This window comes from Physella acuta, unplaced genomic scaffold (genome assembly GCF_028476545.2).
Source record: "Physella acuta isolate Inbredline_101_S28 unplaced genomic scaffold, ASM2847654v3 ptg000032l, whole genome shotgun sequence".
Classification (NCBI taxonomy): domain Eukaryota; kingdom Metazoa; phylum Mollusca; class Gastropoda; family Physidae; genus Physella; species Physella acuta.
This window is the reverse complement of record NW_026731552.1, coordinates 338,134-357,500: the sequence shown is the minus strand read 5'-3', so window position 1 is coordinate 357,500 and position 19,367 is coordinate 338,134. Positions and strand designations below refer to the sequence as shown.

Below are 19,367 nucleotides of genomic sequence, written 5' to 3'. Positions count from 1 at the left end.
CCCAACAGGCCACTAGATGACCCAACAGGTCACTAGATGACCCAACAGGTCACTACATGACCCAACAGGTCACTAGATGACCCAACAGGTCACTAGATGACCCAACAGGTCACTACATGACCCAACAGGTCACTAGATGACCCAACAGGTCACTAGATGACCCAATAGGTCACTAGGTGACCCAACCGGCCACTAGATGACCCAATAGGTCACTACATGACCCAACAGGTCACTTACGTGCTTTAACAACGTGGTCCCCGCCAAATGACCCAACAGGTCACTGGATGACCCAAATGTCACTAGATAACCTAACAAGTCACTTACGTGTTTTAACAACGTGGTTCCCACCAAATGACCGAAGAGGTCAGTGAAAGACACCGGCTCGCCCCTGCTCCGCTTCTCCCAGACGGCCTTGGCGAACTTGACCCCGTGTGTCTTGAGGAGCCAGAGAAAGCTGTGGTCGATGTAGTGCTTGATCTCCTCCCGCTGCTTGCCCGGGGAGATGTTGGGCCACTCAGGGTGGGCGTACAGTTGGGCCAGGTACCTGGGTAAGGTGAGAAGATTTTAACGGGGAGATGTTGGGCCACTCAGGGTGGGCGTACAGCTGGGCCAGGTACCTGAGTAAGGTGAGAAGATTTTAACGGGGAGATGTTGGGCCACTCAGGGTGGGCGTACAGTTGGGCCAGGTACCTGGGTAAGGTGAGAAGATTTTAACGGGGAGATGTTGGGCCACTCAGGGTGGGCGTACAGCTGGGCCAGGTACCTGGGTAAGGTGAGAAGATTTTAACGGGGAGATGTTGGGCCACTCAGGGTGGGCGTACAGCTGGGCCAGGTACCTGGGTAAGGTGAGAAGATTTTAACGGGGAGATGTACCTGAGTAAGGTGAGAAGATTTTAACGGGGAGATGTTGGGCCACTCAGGGTGTGCGTACAGCTGGGCCAGGTACCTGGGTAAGGTGTAAAGATTTTAACGGGGAGATGTACCTGGGTAAGGTGAGAAGATTTTAACGGGGAGATGTTGGGCCACTCAGGGTGTGCGTACAGCTGGGCCAGGTACCTGGGTAAGGTGAGAAGATTTTAACGGGGAGATGTACCTGGGTAAGGTGAGAAGATTTTAACGGGGAGATGTTGGGCCACTCAGGGTGTGCGTACAGCTGGGCCAGGTACCTGGGTAAGGTGTAAAGATTTTAACGGGGAGATGTACCTGGGTAAGGTGAGAAGATTTTAACGGGGAGATGCCTGGCCAGGTACCTGGGTAAGGTGAGAAGATTTTAACGGGGAGATGTACCTGAGTAAGGTGAGAAGATTTTAACGGGGAGATTTTAACGGGGAGATGCCTGGCCAGGTACCTGAGTAAGGTGAGAAGATTTTAACGGGGAGATGTACCTGAGTAAGGTGAGAAGATTTTAAAGGGGAGATGTACCTGAGTAAGGTGTGAAGATTTTAACGGGAGAGGGGGGGGGGGGTGGTGAGATGTCCGGCCAGGTACCTGGGTAAGGTGAGAAGATTTTAACGGGGAGATGCCTGGCCACTCAGGGTGCGCGTACAGCTGAGCCAGGTACCTGGGGGGGGGGGGGTGTAAGGTGAGAAAATTTTAAAGGGGAGATGACCTGTGGGTTTATTTTATGTACCTTAACTTGTTAATGATGCGTCATTGTTGTTTACCTTTTTTATAAGCACATTGCATTGGATCGATTATCACTATAAATTATTAAAGAATTGACTGGTCCACAAATTGACAGGCGCACTTCACATACTGACTGAACTGAACACAGCAATATAAAATATAGACACACAAAAACCCCTTCCCCGTTTACTTTAACTAGACAATGAATATATCCTCTGCATATACTGACTGGAAGAGGTAATATAAATTTCACCCGAACCAACGAATTCGAACAATGTCAAGAAAAACGTACCAAGCAGATCCTGACAAGCCCCCAACAAAAGTCGTCATGTCCAGGATCCCCATCTCTGACAGGGCGGCCATAGCTCCACTGTAGGCCACCATGGCTCGAAACCCTCCCCCTGACCCGATGACCCCTATAACAGGCACCTACATGAGATATATATATATATATATATGTATATATATATATATATATATATATATATATATATATATATATATATATATATATATATATATATATATATATATATATATATATATATATATATATATATATATATATATATATTATATTATATATATATATATATATATATTCATGAATATATGTGTGTAGTATATATACATGAATTATATTCATGGTTCGTGGGTATGTATGTAAGTATGTATAATATATACATGAACGTGTGTAGCAATATCTCTATCAAGCAATGGTGGCGTGTATTGTAAAAGGCCTATGTATGAACGTGTCTAGCAATAATATCTCCGGCAACCAATGATGTTGTCTATTGTAACAGGCCTATGTACGAACCTCATTCGAAAACTTGGGAGCCCCGAAACCAAAGTGTTCCTTCATGGCTTTCTGTACGTGCCTCTTCCTCTCCAGAGTAAACGACTTCTCCTCTCTAGACAGTGCCAGACTGTACCTCAGGTCTGCATCTCGGCTGAAAGCAAGGGACCTGAGTCATTGGTTTATATGCCCCGGGTCAATCATTCAAGGGACCTGAGTCATTGGCTTATATGCCCCGAGTCAATCATACAAAGGACGCGGTTATTCATTTAATGCACACAGTCAATCATTCAAAGGACGCGGTTATTCATTCAATGCGCACAATCATTCAAAGGACGCGGTTATTCATTCAACGCGCACGGACAATCATTCAAAGGACTCGTTTATTTATTCAATGCGCACAATCATTCAAAGGACGCGGTTATTCATTCAATGCGCACAGACAATCATTCAAAGAACGCGGTTATTCATTCAATGCGCACAGACAATCGTTCAAAGGACCCGTTTATTTATTCAATGCGCACAGTCAATCATTCAAAGGGTGCGATTATTCATTCAATGCGCACCGACAATCATTCAAAGGACGCGGTTATTCATTCAATGCGCACGGACAATTATTCAAAGGACGCTGTTATTCATTCAATGCGCACAGTCAATCATTCAAAGGGTGCGATTATTCATTCAATGCGCACAGACAATCATTCCCGCGTAGCTCTGAACAAACTGTGTTAGGGAAACCACAGATCACAGCCATCCACATTCTTATAACAACTAACACGAAACTAATGAAATACCCGTGCAATTTCAATTTAATTCAATAATATAGTAGCTATGGACATACGTTAACTGATAGACCGAAGTCAAATAAAAGAAGAAAAAACTAAACATACTTCATTTCAGCCCGAACTTCTATGTCGATTTCTGAAATCTGAAATGAAAAATGTAATGGTTTACTTTTTAATAGACCCATATCTGAAGCTTATAAGTCTATGGAACTACCTTAGTTATTAACATTGTATTGAGAACTTGTATGAACAGCGTACAAATATATGGAACTACCTAAGTAATTAACATTTTACTGAGAACTTGTATACCAGCGAGTACAGTGGATTTGTTCCGTCAATACAATGCTACATTCTTTAACCTTTGCTGTATCAAAGCGTCAAGCTTCTCCACATTTTGGTTTTACCTTAGTGATCAACAATCAGTGACGCCATTAGATACAAAGCCCCCCTTTTGTGTGATATTTCCTCAACTCTAAACCGAATACTGTAACCATTTTAAAATTTCCTCTTAAATATTTAGTAACTAGGTGCAAAGCCTGACAGAATGTTGCCATAAGAAAGAAAAAAAAACACAAATTAATTCTGAAAAATCATTGTATGATTTGTCCCCCCCCCCTCCAATCTGTACCTCCGCTTGGCTTGTTTGTGTATGTTATTTCTTTGATTGTTCCTTTTTTGCCAGTTACATACAAACAATTATTATTTAGTATATCCACGTTGACAGTCAATCCACCATTCCTACACCTCTAACTTTAATACAAAGTCTGTAATCTTACGAGCAAAAGTAATCCTCAAATCTATCTATAGCCTGGGTATAATGGATGGTAAAAACGGCCTTGTTACCTTGTAAAATGTGATGGTTTCCTTGAGTGTTGTCCCCATGGGGAGGGGCACCTATCTATAGCCTGGGTGTAATGGAGGGTAAAAACGGCCTTGTTACCTTGATAAATGTGGTGGTTTCCTTGAGTGTTCTACCCATGGGGAGGGGCACCTATCTATAGCCTGGGTGTAATGGGGGGGGGGGGGGTAAAAACGGCCTTGTTACCTTGTTTAATGTGATGGTTTCCTTGAGTGTTCTACCCATGGGGAGGGGCACCTATCTATAGCCTGGGTGTAATGGAGGGTTAAAACGGCCTTGTTACCTGGTTAAATGTGATGGTTTCCTTGAGTGTTGTGCCCATGGGGAGGGGCACCTATCTATAGCCTGGGTGTAATGGGGGGGGGGGGGGTAAAAACGGCCTTGTTACCTTGTTAAATGTGATGGTTTCCTTGAGTGTTGTGCCCATGGGGAGGGGCGAGAGTGGCAGTTGTTCAGTGGCCAGGTGCTCGTCAATCGTGTAGTTGCCGTCCATGAGGGACAACTCTGTGAGAACATGGCAGTCACGTGATAGTTTTGTTTCCATGTTTTTAAAAGTCGGGTGTTGATTTGTTACAAAACACTCACATAATTACACGAAGATTTAGAGTGGGAACAGTTAACGGGGAAAAACTGGTGTGGCCGGTGTGGTCTGGTCGGTAAAGCTCATGGTTGCTAAACCAAAAAAGTCCCGAGTTCGACTCCCAGGGGGTGTTGAAGCTCGATAAAAAAACTCCAAAATAAGCAACTGCTGTCTTGTAGTCTGGTTAGACCAAGGATGTCGGAGTCTAAATCTCAGTTGAACGTGTATAATCAGAGACGAAAGGTTGTCAGGTCATTCTTTCATATAATTTCTTTGTGCTATATACGCCTAATGTTCAAACGTGTTTTTTTTCCGGGTTTTATGCTCTCAAACTTCCGAGGGGAGAGGAAGATAATTTGAAACTTCCGGGGGTCGGGCGGAAACTGGTTTAATTTTAGTTTAAAATCTGTGCCGGAAGCAGATCTAAAATTAGCGACATGCTCTAATTAGCATAAAATTTAGTCCAAATTTAAAAACAACGGTATACCTTAAATTAAGTTTCAGTATGTTGACAGAAAAGCAGCGCAAATACTTTTTTACACGCTTGGAACATAATTCGGGCATTAAGGGGTTAAGTTCACAGTCGTTAAGGGCTTGTCCTGACCCCAATATTTGAACTTACTCAGCACGTGGTTCTGTTCAGGGTCAAGCCAGAAGGTGAACTCTTCGTTCCATTCAGGGTTGACGTCATTGTCCTTGACCGTCGTCTTCCGCCACGCGCATGGTGAGTTGTCCAGTTTGAGAATGACGTAGGGGTCAGGTGTATCCACTACCCGAGAAAAATCAACATGTCACAAACGCACTAGTGTAAATATAGAGGCAAAACTTTAAAACATTCTAGAGTCATTCATTTTAAATCAATGTTCAAAAACTCAATTAACTTGGTAATTAATAATTGATAACAATTTTTCATCATAGCAATTTTTAGAAATTTTTTTCAGTAAAATATATTTTAGAAAGGACTAGTGAAATGACCTAGTTAGATGAAGGGATAACATTCCATTAGACCCCATAGACACGATAACATTCCATTAAGAAACATCCACACAATAACATTCCATTACACCCAATCGACACGATAACATTTCATTAGACCCCATCAACATGACGACATTCAATTAGTCCCAATCAACACGATAACATTAGACGCCATGGATAGACAGTGAGAGATAACTTACATAAGTCTTGTAGCATTCCTTTTGTAATGTTTCTGCCTCTCAACACTCGAACTTTGACAACAGCACAGTGTCTGTGTGTCACCTGACGATTTTAAAAATAAAACAAAATATAAAAAACGTAGTAACAAGCTTTTAAATGCACTGAAAATTAGAAAATGAAGCTAATCTACTTTCTTTTATAAAAGCTTTTATCGCTAATAAATGTATAAGATCTTACGAGCGATCAAAGCTTTTATCAAATTAGTTTTATATTTTCTTATTTTCAGTGCATGTAAAGCTTGTTGCTACAAAGGCTTTTAAATAAGTATTTTATTTACTTCTTTTTAGTGATTTTCTATTTTATGAAGTAGACATGACTAAACATATTTGCTTCAAAACACCATCAGTTTATCTGCCCCGTGAAACCAGACGTTGCAAACTAAATAAAAGCTTTTAATAACAGCATTACATAGTTCACATGACACTACATATATGTATTGTTTATTTATTTGATTGTATGTAGGCTATTTATATATATATAGTCCTTCAAATTTTATCTGTGATATTGTGACAATAAAACCTTTGTCACACAAGTTCCCCCTGAGATATGTAACCAGGTCACCTATAAAACATCTTAGACTTACCTCAAACACCTGAAACGGGTCAAACCTAAAAAAAACGAAAAATTGATAAAAAATTAATTGAAGTGGGACTATTTACAAAAACACCTTCAAAAAGTCGTTTCTTGGCGTTTTATTTTTTCTTCTACGTCAACTACATTTAGTGAATACTCAAAATTTAAAAAGTCATATACCAACCCTATAAACACATGATATAAATACATTTTTAACAAAAATAAATAAAAACTTACATAAATTCTCCTGCCATACTGTACAACTAAAAAAAATAACATCAATAACTCCAGAAACTGAAAAACACAAATCAGCCGTCTTTTGTTTCAACTCTCCTTGAGTGGGTTTTTAAAAATAAAACTTCTTGAAACCATGTTTGAATTACTCTTACACACACTGCAGCGTTTGAATGGCTTGCTCATGCTATCTCTTCAATCGTGTCCGCACTTCCTCCTTCGATTATCTCCAGCGCACAGCTTCTTAACATGCCCTGTGCAGCTAAACAATCAGTTCCCTCCCCTCCATCACACCATTCACATGAACGTATGTCGTGTCTCGATAACTGGACACAACTCTTGCCGATTGTAAAACCCAATATTGTATTTATAAAGATATAAAATATATACTTTAACCGCTGTCCGCTTATCCCCCCCCCCCCCGGAGGTTTCAAGTGCTCCCCCCCCCCTACCCTTCCCCTGGTCTGAAAGAAAATCTGGACAATATACAGTTTGTGGTAAGTCATACAACGACTGATAATTACACAAAACTAAAATATTGAGCTAAAAAAATTGAAATGATATTTTTTATATGTCGATCTTATGATCTTATGATCTGAGTTTTATTGACGCGCTGTTCTTCTTTAGCGTCCGATTACTTAGACGTCCCTTCACATTCTTCATTACAGGCCGAAGAGATAGTAAGAAACTCATACCGTTTGAAAATCATACTTCATACATTACACAGAAAATATGTGTCACCATTTTTGCTTCTAAGTTATGATTTAAATTATTGACAAATAAATGCATTTTATTTTTCAATTCTTTTTAAATTTTTGAAAATAATAGCCCACTGCAAATTTTGAACCTAATAGATAATTGAATTATTAATGTTGTATATTTTAAAACCTATATAATAGCAATATTTTAATAACTAAATACATAATAAAAAAAATGCTATGGTTAGTAAAAGTGTTGGTCATTCATAAAATACCGGACACTAATTAGCGACAAAAAATATATACATTGTGTTTAATTTTCTTATTATAGTACAGTTAAAAGCTTGTTATTGTGTTTGTTTATATTTGTTTTATATCTCTACATTTTGGTGATATAAGGAATTGTAAAATTTAAATTAGTAGGCCGTGCCATATTCCAATTTCGTTCGTTCTTAATGTAGCCAAACCTCACATGACAAAATAATATCAGCAGTTTGCACACTGAAACACTCAACGATAATTATCTGACCATGTCAACGTCAATCACTCAACTGCTAACCCGTAAGTCTCGAGTTCGAATCTCGGACTAGAGTCAGTGAGTTCACCCAGCTCTAATGTATAGGCCTACATGGAACGAAAACAGGTGACCTCACTCTATTCCAAAAAATGCCGAGGTGACAGAAACAGGCGAACTCTACTTCACATGCCCCATGAGTCGCCAAGTCTGGAAGTGTAGGTTTACTCATCACAAGCTTAATTCTTCTCTCATGTGTGACAACTGGTATGAACACAACTCACCCAAACACCTGGCTAATCGAACCATTGTTATTTTTCAATCCTACTCTCTCCCGTTTGTTATGTAATGTAGAAATCATAAAGTAAATTGTAATGACTTGTTAAATATCTAATAATGAAAATTAGAAATCCTTGCATTGTCATTGAAAACTAACATTTCTGCAAAAAGTTTTTTTTTTAAATCTTGTCCTTAGAAGTGGGTTAAAATTGAGTTCCAAGATTTGACAGACAAACATTGTAAACGAAGTTACAGTTAGAAAAAAATCTGTTCTACACTATTTTAAAGTTTGTAACAACACACACAGAGAAACAAACAAGTCATTGAAGTAATACTTGTTTTGTATTGATTACTTAATCAAACACATCATTTATTTACATGTATTGTTTACATCAATATATGTACAAGTCTTATGAGCAATTTTCCATTATTAATACCTTTTTTTAAATATATCTGTATACACCTCTTTTTGTAGGTAATTATTTTTACATTTGATTATTGGTTGTGTTCGCCTGTTTTTGTGGTGACTAATACAGATTTGTTTTATAACGACGGAACTTTGTTGTCTTCATTACTTTCCTGTGGTGTACGATTTTGACTTCTTATGTATCCTGAAATAATAAATTATGTATTGTTGAAAATATTTTATTTTCTTACATATTTGTCCGTTTACACACATACGTTACGGGTAGTTGTGGGTTAGATTAGAATAGGTTAGAATAGTCTAGAATGTAGGGGAGAGGTCTGTGTGAGTTGAGTTAGCCCCGGGTGTTTAGGTATTGTTACTCCAAGTTCGAGTGCAGGTATAAACGCTGGATTGAAGGATTGTAAGGGGTTGGTTGGTAGTGGCTAGGGTCGGGTATTTGTGGTGGAATGGTAAAGATGAGGTTAAATACAGAGTTTTTTGCAGGCATCTCTCCGGAAATGGAATTTATATAGAAAACATATACTTTTACAAGTGTCCGCCCGCCCCTTAAAATGTGGTCCGCTCACCCCCCCCCCCGAAATTATCAAGTGCCCCCCCCCCCCCTCCCGGAGAAAAAAGTCTGGAAGAAACACTGGTTAAATAAAGGTTTGAACAGTGCCGTGATCTGTGTTTAAACTTAAAAGAAAGTTCGGTTGTATCAACAGCAACAACACACACACATCCACACACACACACTAACACACACACACACACACACACGTTGCACAAAATGACTTACTCTCAAATCTGAACGAAGGGAAGATTATCCAGGCTGGTTGAGATTCGAACCCGTGTCTCGCTCCCCGTGAACCAAACCAGCTCCGTGACCCGGATGTTGACCCCTGACCCCACAGCCCATATCGTGACGTTGTCGGCTCTCAACAACTCCGCCGACTGCAACAACAACAACAACAACAACAACACACACATGTTAAGAAATCAATACATACAGATTTCCTAGCTATTCAAAACTCTAAGAAATCAATAAATAAAAGTGTCCTAACCATTCGAAAGTATCGCAATCCATGACTAAAAACAATTAAATAAAAATGTTCAATTAAATTGAAGGTTTGTGTTATACATGATTACGTTGTCCATTTTTTTAATTGGTTAAAATATATGAAACGATTTGGAAAATCATACAACAGACATCATCTGCATATCAACTTTCCTTTAAAAATATTAGCACAATAATTATTTATTTGCAAAAAAAAAAAAAAAAAAAAAAAAAGAAAAAAGAAAAATTAATCTTGGTAGGCCTACATTTGCAACCTAAATTTCAACAACATTCAATGCATGTTACTTTACCAAATAAAGGCGCTTTAAATTTTTATTCTGAGTTTATCCAAAGATGGAAATGCTACATTTAACTTTAAATGTTTAACAATTTTAGTTTATCAAATTGTTATAATGCATATTAAGATATTTTTTGGCAAACGTTGAAGACAAAGCAAGCATATACTGGCACAGAGGCGTGGCGAGGGTGGGGGCACCGACCCTTGGGGGCGCCAAAATGGGTTGGAAAAAAGCTCATTTTAGCTGCAGTGTTGCATTATAAATATAAAACATGTGGGGGTGGGGGGGGGGGCGAATTGAAAGTTTGTCCCCGGGCGCTGGGAAGGGTCGCTACGCCTCTGTACTGGCATCTATATAAGTGTATTGCGTTACTCCCCTAGAGAGAAGTTTTAACAGTGCCCCAAAGAGCGTCATTCTTTTTGAGAATGAAATAAGATTCTTCATAGTCTGGAGGTTACTGACCTTTCTGCTCTCGTACGGAAGTCTAGACACCCCGTCTGTGATCACTAAGACAGTCTGCTGCTTGCCTGGAACTCTGGAAGCCTGGAGATGAGAGGATGTCTGGTCAAGGTGGCGCCAGGTACGACAGATTTCAATAAAATACAAACACAAATATCGTGTGTCAGTATTTAAATAGGGGTTGGGGGAGGGGGGGGGGGAGGGTAGGAGAACTTCGTGGCCGAGTTGAGTAGAGCTCGAACATCTGACATTTTGTTACTGAGTTTACCCAACTCTAATGATTACTTGACTTAGGGGTAAAAAGACGATGATTACATAATCGCTTCGTGTGCTGCGATCCCTCTATTTTTCTTCATATAGTCATATGTTTTGCTTACACTTACTCTATTCACAAGTAATCCATCACAATCAAACAATCATTACAATTACAATCACACGCTACAGTTAAACAATCATTACAGAAATACATAACAATCAAACAAACATTACAAACATACACACTAATCATTACAGCCATGTAACACAATCGTACAATCATTAAAGATATATGCCACAATCATACAATCCTAACAGCCATACACCACGATCATACAATCACAACGGATATACATCAAACGCATACAATCATTAGAGACATTCATCACAATAATACAATCATTACAGTCATCCACACAATCATACAATCAGTACACTCATACACCACAATCATACAATCCCTACCACCAACCGTAGACTCACCTGTAGCATGGAGCGCGCCATGTCGAACGCCAAGTGTGTGTTGGTGCCTCTCCCCCCGTAGCTGGCGACCGGCACCCGCTCCCTCAGTGACGTCACGTTACGTGTCAGGTTAATCCCCTCAGGTGTGTTGGAAAATGTGATGACCCCCACGTCCAGCTGGTGAGTACGTCACGCGTGAGTTACCACAACAGGTATATAGGGCTGGTAAGTAGGTCACCAACCAGTTCTACGGCTCAATAAAACCTGCATGAGTTGTAGAACTGTTTATTGACCTACTTACCAGCCCTATAGGTCTATGTCATGTCTGTCTATATTGGGTTTCCCATGTGGCTGGGGGAAGGGGACTATTATAGTAATAGACGTCAATGATGAATAGCTTCTGAGTAATATTTGTGAATCATTTCAATTGAGAAAAATGAAGGCTCTATATGAATGTAAAAGCAGAGGTACATCTATAGAGTAGTTTAAACACATTTCATCAGTGGCGTAGGGAGGTCGAGTGTCACCCGGTGCGGCACTTAATGGGGTCACCCCCCCCCCCCCCCCAGAGGCGTAGCGACCCTTCCCGGGGACAAACTTTCAATTTTCGATTTGTACCCCTCCCCCTCAAACTTTCGACTTGCACCCCCCCCCCTCAAACTTTTGACTTGCATCCCCTCAAACTTTCGATTTGCACCCCCCCCCACTCAAACTTTCTATTTGCACCTCTTAAAAGACTATTAACACTCGAATTAATCACTTAATTAAGTAGAATTATCATTTTTCTGTATATATTTTGCTATCTTTTGCCTTGGTGTCACCCGGTGCGGTCCGCACCCCGCCCCCCCCCCCTCACTACGCCCCTGCATTTCATATTTCTCTTCAAACATAGCCCATGTATGTAGATAGAGAGATTATCGAATATCATCGATCAGTTGATAATATAAGGCCTCACCAGTTTATCTGCAGCCATCCATGGTTCTATGTAAGTCTGTAGGACAGAGTTCAGCAACCTACGGTAACTTTCTTCACCGATAGATCGGCTAGAGTCCACCAATATGATCACATCTTTCAATGATCCTGTAATGTTAGCAAACTTTATTAGTGAATTATCGGAAAAATTAAGGTCACTGGTGTAAGCGGATCACAGATTCAAATAACAGTAACAAGCATCATTAGCTGAATCCTCTATAACTACTGCCTCCAACAACACTGACTACTGCCCCCCCCCCCCCATCATCACACGAAAACAACAGCATTCCTTATCAACTCCAACACAAAACAACGACTTGTGTCGAAACTCATTTCATATCAACAAGTAAACTCTACTCCCACTGTACAAAACATGCTTTGTTCAGCACATCGTTGACGTTTTTATTGTACGAAATGTAAAAATATGGTCATGCTATTTACACAAGTGTACCCCTCTCCATATAAACACCCCGAAACAATACGAACGCGATCTCACAAACATACACCCCCTCCTCCCACCGCTATACAGATACACCCAAAATCCTGAACACACAAATACACTCCACACCAATACTCTCCACACACACGTACATATACACTCTGTATTAAACCGGCAACAACAACAAAAACAACAACCCACAAACACTCTCACAACACCATCAACGCACACACACTTAAACCAACAACAGAATTCTGGAATTCCAACAAAACTTCTCACCAGAAATCCCAATTTTAAGACTAGGCAGCACATCGAACGACGGGGTAGTTACGACATGAGAAACATTTCTCGTGTAAGACAGCAATTCCAACATGCTGATTCTGCTGCCAATGCCGACAGTCCATACATCAACGCCCTCACTGTGTAATCTATCGGTAACCTTGGAAACACACAATTAGCTAACTATAGAAATCCTATTGGATGTAAAGTCAATGGGTGTTTAAGTAAATTATTGATTTACAAAATACCACCAAGCCTTTTATATTTTTATCAGTGTATAATTTTCACGTTGAAAAAACAATGCCCCTTAGAATTACACATTTTAATTGCCGATTGCCCAAATGGCCGATTTCCCCAATGTCTGATCGCCTGAATGGCAGATTGTCCAAAATATTGATTATCCGAATTAGAGGAAATATTTGTTGTTATTTTGTTTCCAGTGTTTGTTTACCTTCCGAGCTTCCTTGGGGTACCTGGCCACTCCGTTAGTGACCAGGATCACGTGTTGTTGTCTGCTCGGTGACCTACTCTCCTTTGATTTTAAGGAAAACAATACAGTAATTAAATATTAATGACATTTTTGTAATCTTTACTGTTCATTCTAAATAGTTAGTCCCCATCCCACATCTCTCCCCATCCCACATCTCTGCTCACCCCCATCCACATCCCATCTCTCTCCCCACCCCCATCCCGCCTCTCTCCTCATCCCAATCTCCCCTCCCACCTCTCTCTCTCATGATACACAACGACTGATGTCACTATATTGATGCATTTGTTTCAGATTTCTATTTTCTCGATGTTAACTCAAGGTACAGGGTCAGACCTACTTACATTAAGTATACGTGCAAGGGTCAGGGGTCGACCCACTTACATTGAGTGCACGTGCAAGGGTCAGGGGGCGACCTACTTACATTAAGTGCATGTATAAATATCAGGGGTCGACCTACTTACATTGAGTGCATGTATAAAGGTAAGGGGTCGACCTACTTACATTGAGTGCCCGTGCACGGGTCAGGGGTCGACCTACTTACATTGAGTGCATGTATAAAGGTAAGGGGTCGACCTACTTACATTGGGTGCACGTGCAAAGGTCAGGGGTCAGACTTACATTGAGCACTTGTCGAGCCCTCTCAAACGCCAAGTCTGTGTTGGCGTACTGGCCCTCGTACGGCGCTCCCAGAATCCTCTCCTCCAAAAGTGTCAGGTTTCCGGTCATCGGAATCTCATACAAAGTCGTTGAGAACACAATCACTGAGATCTTTACCTGGGAAAATACGACAAGGCACTGAAAGGTAACCTCAAACAGTCACTGAGGACTACAGCACTGAGAACTACAGCACTGAGAACTACAGCACTGAGAACTACAGCACTGAGAATTACAGCACTGAGAACTACAGCACTGAGAACTACAGCACTGAGAATTACAGCACTGAGAACTACATCATTGAGAATTACAGCACTGAGAACTACATCATTGAGAATTACAGCACTCAGAACTACATCATTGAGAATTACAGCACTGAGAACTACATCATTGAGAATTACAGCACTGAGAACTACATCATTGAGAATTACAGCACTGAGAACTACAGCACTGAGAACTACAGCACTGAGAACTACAGCACTGAGAACTACAGCACTGAGAACTACAGCACTGAGAACTACAGCGCTGAGAACTACAGAACTGAGAACTACAGCACTGAGAGCTACAGCACTGAGAACTACATCATTGAGAATTACAGCACTGAGAACTACAGAACTGAGAACTACAGCACTGAGAGCTACAGCACTGAGAACTACAGCACTGAGAACTACAGCACTGAGAACTACAGCGCTGAGAACTACAGAACTGAGAACTACAGCACTGAGAACTACAGAACTGAGAACTACAGCACTGAGAACTACAGCACTGAGAACTACAGCACTGAGAACTACAGCACTGAGTATCACCAGGTAACATACGACATGCAACTACTAGACCAAATGTCTTGATATCTCGTGACACGAATAGTTGTTTTTTTTTCGCCTGGGCATATATAGAGATGAATAGGGACAATAAGGAATACGAGTGGTTATCATTAAAAGTTTCACAAGACTGACTCGAGCCATAGAATCGAACACAAGCCATAAACTTTAAAGCTCATTGGTACCTAATCTAAGAAATGCTAAAGTTCAAATGGGTACGGATTGGACACAACCTGCGTAGGCCAAAATAAAACATGGAAACGGTCAGCTGCCAGTGAAGCAGAAGCAGCCGGAATGACGTGGGTCCAACTTGATGGAACAGCACAGAATCGAGTTCGATGAATACGTGTGGTTGTGTCCGTAAGGTCTACAAGGGTTCCACGGGAATGATGATGATGATGATGATGATGATGATGATGATGATGATGATGATGATGATGATGATGATGATGATGATGATGATGATACCTAATCTACATTTAAATACCATACGGACCATTTGGTCGTCAACTGGCCATGATTCGATATATGACGTCATAATTTGACGCAGCATCGTCCGAAAGTTGCCCTCTCCCAGCGTCTCACTGGCGTCGATGAGAAATATGACGTCATGCTGGGCTGATGAGGAAAACAAAATTGAGATAACAACGTCAGATGTGTTAAGGGTTTTCCGTGTGGGTTAAATAAAATTCGACTGGTATTTTGGGTAAAGTGGGGATAAATTTACATGAATAGATATTTTCCAATTTATTTTGGGTACTTGTTAGTGTTAAAAAAATAAGCACTTAAATTTAATCCATAAGTGTAGTTGAGCGAGATAATAAATCTAGAAACAGTTTAAGTTATACACACCTTGTTGTCCTGACTGGGACTCGATCCTGGCTACACAACACATACAAATTACCACAGCACTCAGCCACCACGTCATGGCTGGTGTCTTCAGAGGGAAGAAATAGATTGGATAAATATATCAACACACTGTGCGAGGAAAGAAATAGATTGGCTAAATATATCAACACAATACGCGAGGAAAGAAATAGATTGGCTAAATATATCAACACAATACGCGAGGAAAGAAATAGATTGGCTAAATATATCAACACAATACACGAGGTCAAACCAGGGGCGGAACTACAGTGCCGCCAGACCCCGCAATGCGGGGGGGGGGGGCGACGCCATTTAGGGGCCCATAGCCGACCATAATAAAAAAAAATTATAGTTAAAAAAAAAATATTTTTTTACATTTTTGACTTGACGGTAAAAGCTTTTGTAAATAACAAACAGATATACTACAGTAGTGATGTTATACAGTAGCTAACACATGCTCTTGCGTAGAAAATATATATGCCTGAGCTATAGTGTGAAAGATAGGCAAACGTTCTAAACACTTCCATGACTTACTTCCCTTGTTTAAATGTTTAAATAGGGGTGCTCATAAGCTCCTTTTACTTTTTTTGTACTAAACAAATTAAAAAGCAATTATTTCTCTTTAAAAGCTTTTTTTAAATACATGCTAAAGATTGAAATAGCATAAAAAGGAAATATATTTAAAACAAATAATACAAATACAAAAAAAACATAAAAATAAACATAACACGAGAAACCATTACACATACAAAGCTCTTACGCTTTATATTCTTTTGGCCAACTAATTCTAAATCTAAAAAAAAAAAAACATTCAAAACAAACTAATGCACTCACACACATGACATGTTGTAATATTTTAAAATTGAAAATAAACTTTTTTTCTTTCAAAACCCGATCAGGCCAGAAATGACTATCCAACGTTTGCATATATATATATATATATATATATATATATATATATATATATATATATATATATATATATATATATAGGGGGGGGGCAGAAATTTTATTTTGCGGGGTGGCCCTATTTTTCTAGTTCCGCCACTGGTTCAAATAGGAAACAAATAGATTGGCTAAATATATCAACACAATACGCGATGAAATAAATAGATTGGCTATATATATCTACACAATACGCGATGAAAGAAATAGATTGGCTAAATATATCAAAACACCGCGCAAGGTCTGAGAGGAAAGAAAATTAATAGATTGGTTAAATATATCAACACACTGAGCGAGAGCGAAGAGGAAAGGAATAAATTGGCTAAATGTATCAACACAATGCGCGAGGTCTTATATTCTTGCCTTACTGGTCTAGGGTAACACTGATTAGAGAAATAATATAACGATGGACCTACATACTCAAGGCGTCAAACTGATTATTGATTTAACCTAGTGGAGAAGGGTAGAGGGGGGGGGGGGGTGCGTCAGAGGTGTGAACTCCGTCACGCCACATCCCATCCCGCACAGGGCCTCAACTTACCCACAGGTAGAGAAGAACGAGACAAAGACATATTTCAGTAGTTAAACAAACGAGAGTTGAATATTCGTTGAAAATCTAAAAGTGATACAATACCTAGGTATTTATAATAGAGAGCTAAATCTTCTCGTGTTGAATTACACCGAGAGCAGGATGGGCAGGGGTGGGGTCTAGGGGCACACGCCCTTTGATGATAAAAATAGAATCTGTCACGTGTACGTCGATAATGTAAATATTCAATGCAAATATTCGCTCCTTGGTGACAAAGGGAGAGAATGTTTAGGTTTATAACCGGTTCACAATTTGATATTTTTGCTATGCTTAACAGTCGATTTCTCATACATCGAGTCTCGCTAGAATCAATACTTTAACCCAACTGCTAAGCACATGTTATAGTAAGGGTTTGGATGTTGGTTTTTTATGTTTTTGTGTTGTATTATATAGGTGGCGCAGTTGTCACGAGCTGTGTTATAGGCCTATAACACATTAATATATTATTTGTTCGATTTTAAAAAAAAAATGAAGTTCCTATTTTTTGCGTGTATGAATCTAGGTCTATCATATTGATAACATTACCAGTATCACAATGTTAAAAATATTCTTTAAGGCTCGAGACGGTTACAAGGGCAGATGAAGTAGAGTTAATCTGTTTGTGTCATCTTGTCACTACTCTCCCTAGCAGCATGTTCTCTCTCTAGCAGCATGTACTCTCTATAGCATGTACTCTCTATAGCAGCATGTACTCTCTCTAGCAGCATGTACTCTCTCTAGCTTGGCTCAGATACCCAGCAGAGTGGGTTAGACTACAGGAAGTCTTATGGGCTCCAGTGTTGAAACTGAACTGCAGATTTGCTGGAACTTTATATGCCGAGATCACCAAAACGTGTGAACTCTTCTTCACCTACCCCTTGGATCGTTGTGTGCGAAACAGTACTTTACTTTACTGACTAAAAATTATCTATGATTGCTTCGTTAGTTATTCGGACTGTCAATTAGTAATGCCTATATGATCTGTTAGTCAGTCGGTGCATCGATCACTCGGTCTGACAATCTGTATGTCGATCCGTCAGTCAGTCAGTCACTCGGTCTTTCATTCTATATCCGTCAATCAATCAGTCAGTGTGTCAGTCAGTGTGACTGTCAGTTAGTCAGTCACTCGGTCTTTCATTCTATATCCGTCAATCAGTCACTGTGTGTCAGTCAGTGTGTCTGTCAGTCAGTCAGCATGCCGTTCACTCGGTTCGTCTGTCAATATGTCCATCCGTCAGTCAGTTCGTGAGTCGGTCAGCCTGTCGATGTGTCTATCCATCCATCATATATTATCTACACAAACACAACATTTATTCCTACTTACAGTTCCTCCTGGACCAAGAAACTCCCAAGTGAAAAACTTTAAGAATTATCTCCCTGCAGTAACCGAGCTCCACCTTAGAGAGCTAATATTGACTGTGTACACTTGTGATCACGGAGGAAATATAACTATAAAATAACTCGCGCGAAGTCTAAATCGACGCCTTACTTTTGAGTCCCGAACTATAAGTTCACGGGTAATAGTTTTAGGAATTTTAAAAATTCCCGTTTTTATTGAGAAAAATTTTAGTTGAGTTTTTCAGACCTAAGTGACAAAATGTTGGCATGAAGATAACAATAACCCTTCGGTTCATATTGTAGCAATTTTGCTACATGGTGAAATGACCGCAAATGAATCAACACACATATTGAAAATCTGAGTTAACATATATAATCATACACATAGCATTTTATATCTTGACCAACAGAGTTTCTTCCAGCCCCCCCCCCCCCCCGAACGAAATGAAATTTATATAATTTATATAGAAAATATATACTTTTAACAGTGTCCGCCGCCCCCCCCCCCCGAAGAAAGTCTACCGCCCCCCCCCCCCCCCCCCCCCGAAAATTTCAAGTGCCCCTCCCACCCCCCACCCCCCACCCCCCACCCCCCCCCCCCCGGAGAAAAAAGTCTGGAAGAAACACTGATTAGTAGGCCTATATTATAGTCTTAATTTTATGATGTGTAAAAATTCATGTTTTTTAATATCATTATCCAATTATCTAATTTTTTGTGGTTTAGGGGTCGTTTATGAATGACATTATTTTCTGGAGGGGGGTATTTAAAAAAAAACTGGCAGGTATCAGGCCTTTTAAATAACCTCTGTCTAATAGAAATTAGATTAATGTAGGCCGAAACTATCTTGATCCGTATTCGCTACTAAATAAAAAGGCCTAGTTATTAGAATAGAT

The 19,367-nt window shown here is 40.0% G+C and overlaps 2 protein-coding genes across 3 annotated transcripts in view; both read right to left on the bottom strand.

Annotated features, from left to right (window-relative positions):
* Positions 1-5,707, bottom strand: part of LOC131941880 (cytosolic phospholipase A2) — a 19,264-nt gene extending 13,557 nt beyond the window's left edge. Inside the window, exons 1-7 of the mRNA XM_059301449.1 lie at positions 5,701-5,707; positions 5,269-5,415; positions 4,455-4,570; positions 3,313-3,350; positions 2,444-2,576; positions 1,919-2,055; positions 325-544 (exon numbers count right to left, since the gene is read on the bottom strand). Of these exons, the coding sequence (XP_059157432.1) occupies positions 325-544; positions 1,919-2,055; positions 2,444-2,576; positions 3,313-3,350; positions 4,455-4,570; positions 5,269-5,415; positions 5,701-5,707 (798 nt within the window). The remainder of the gene's footprint in view (positions 1-324; positions 545-1,918; positions 2,056-2,443; positions 2,577-3,312; positions 3,351-4,454; positions 4,571-5,268; positions 5,416-5,700) is intronic.
* Positions 5,708-8,600: 2,893 nt separating this feature from the next.
* On the bottom strand, positions 8,601-18,554 carry LOC131942034 (collagen alpha-5(VI) chain-like). Of its 2 annotated transcripts, none has more exons than XM_059301697.1 (11): positions 18,460-18,554; positions 15,608-15,692; positions 15,252-15,373; positions 13,899-14,054; positions 13,242-13,322; positions 12,791-12,950; positions 12,056-12,180; positions 11,122-11,277; positions 10,387-10,467; positions 9,368-9,522; positions 8,601-8,773 (listed from the first exon to the last, which is right to left on the bottom strand). In XM_059301697.1, the coding sequence occupies exons 2-10, from the start codon at positions 15,681-15,683 to the stop codon at positions 9,370-9,372; spliced, it is 1,110 nt and encodes a 369-aa protein (XP_059157680.1). In that variant the 5' UTR covers positions 15,684-15,692; positions 18,460-18,554; the 3' UTR covers positions 8,601-8,773; positions 9,368-9,369. The 2 variants fall into 2 exon arrangements, with proteins under 2 accessions (XP_059157680.1, XP_059157689.1); XM_059301706.1 differs by having other exon boundaries at positions 15,608-15,733; positions 18,460-18,472.
* Between the last annotated feature and the right edge of the window lie 813 nt (positions 18,555-19,367).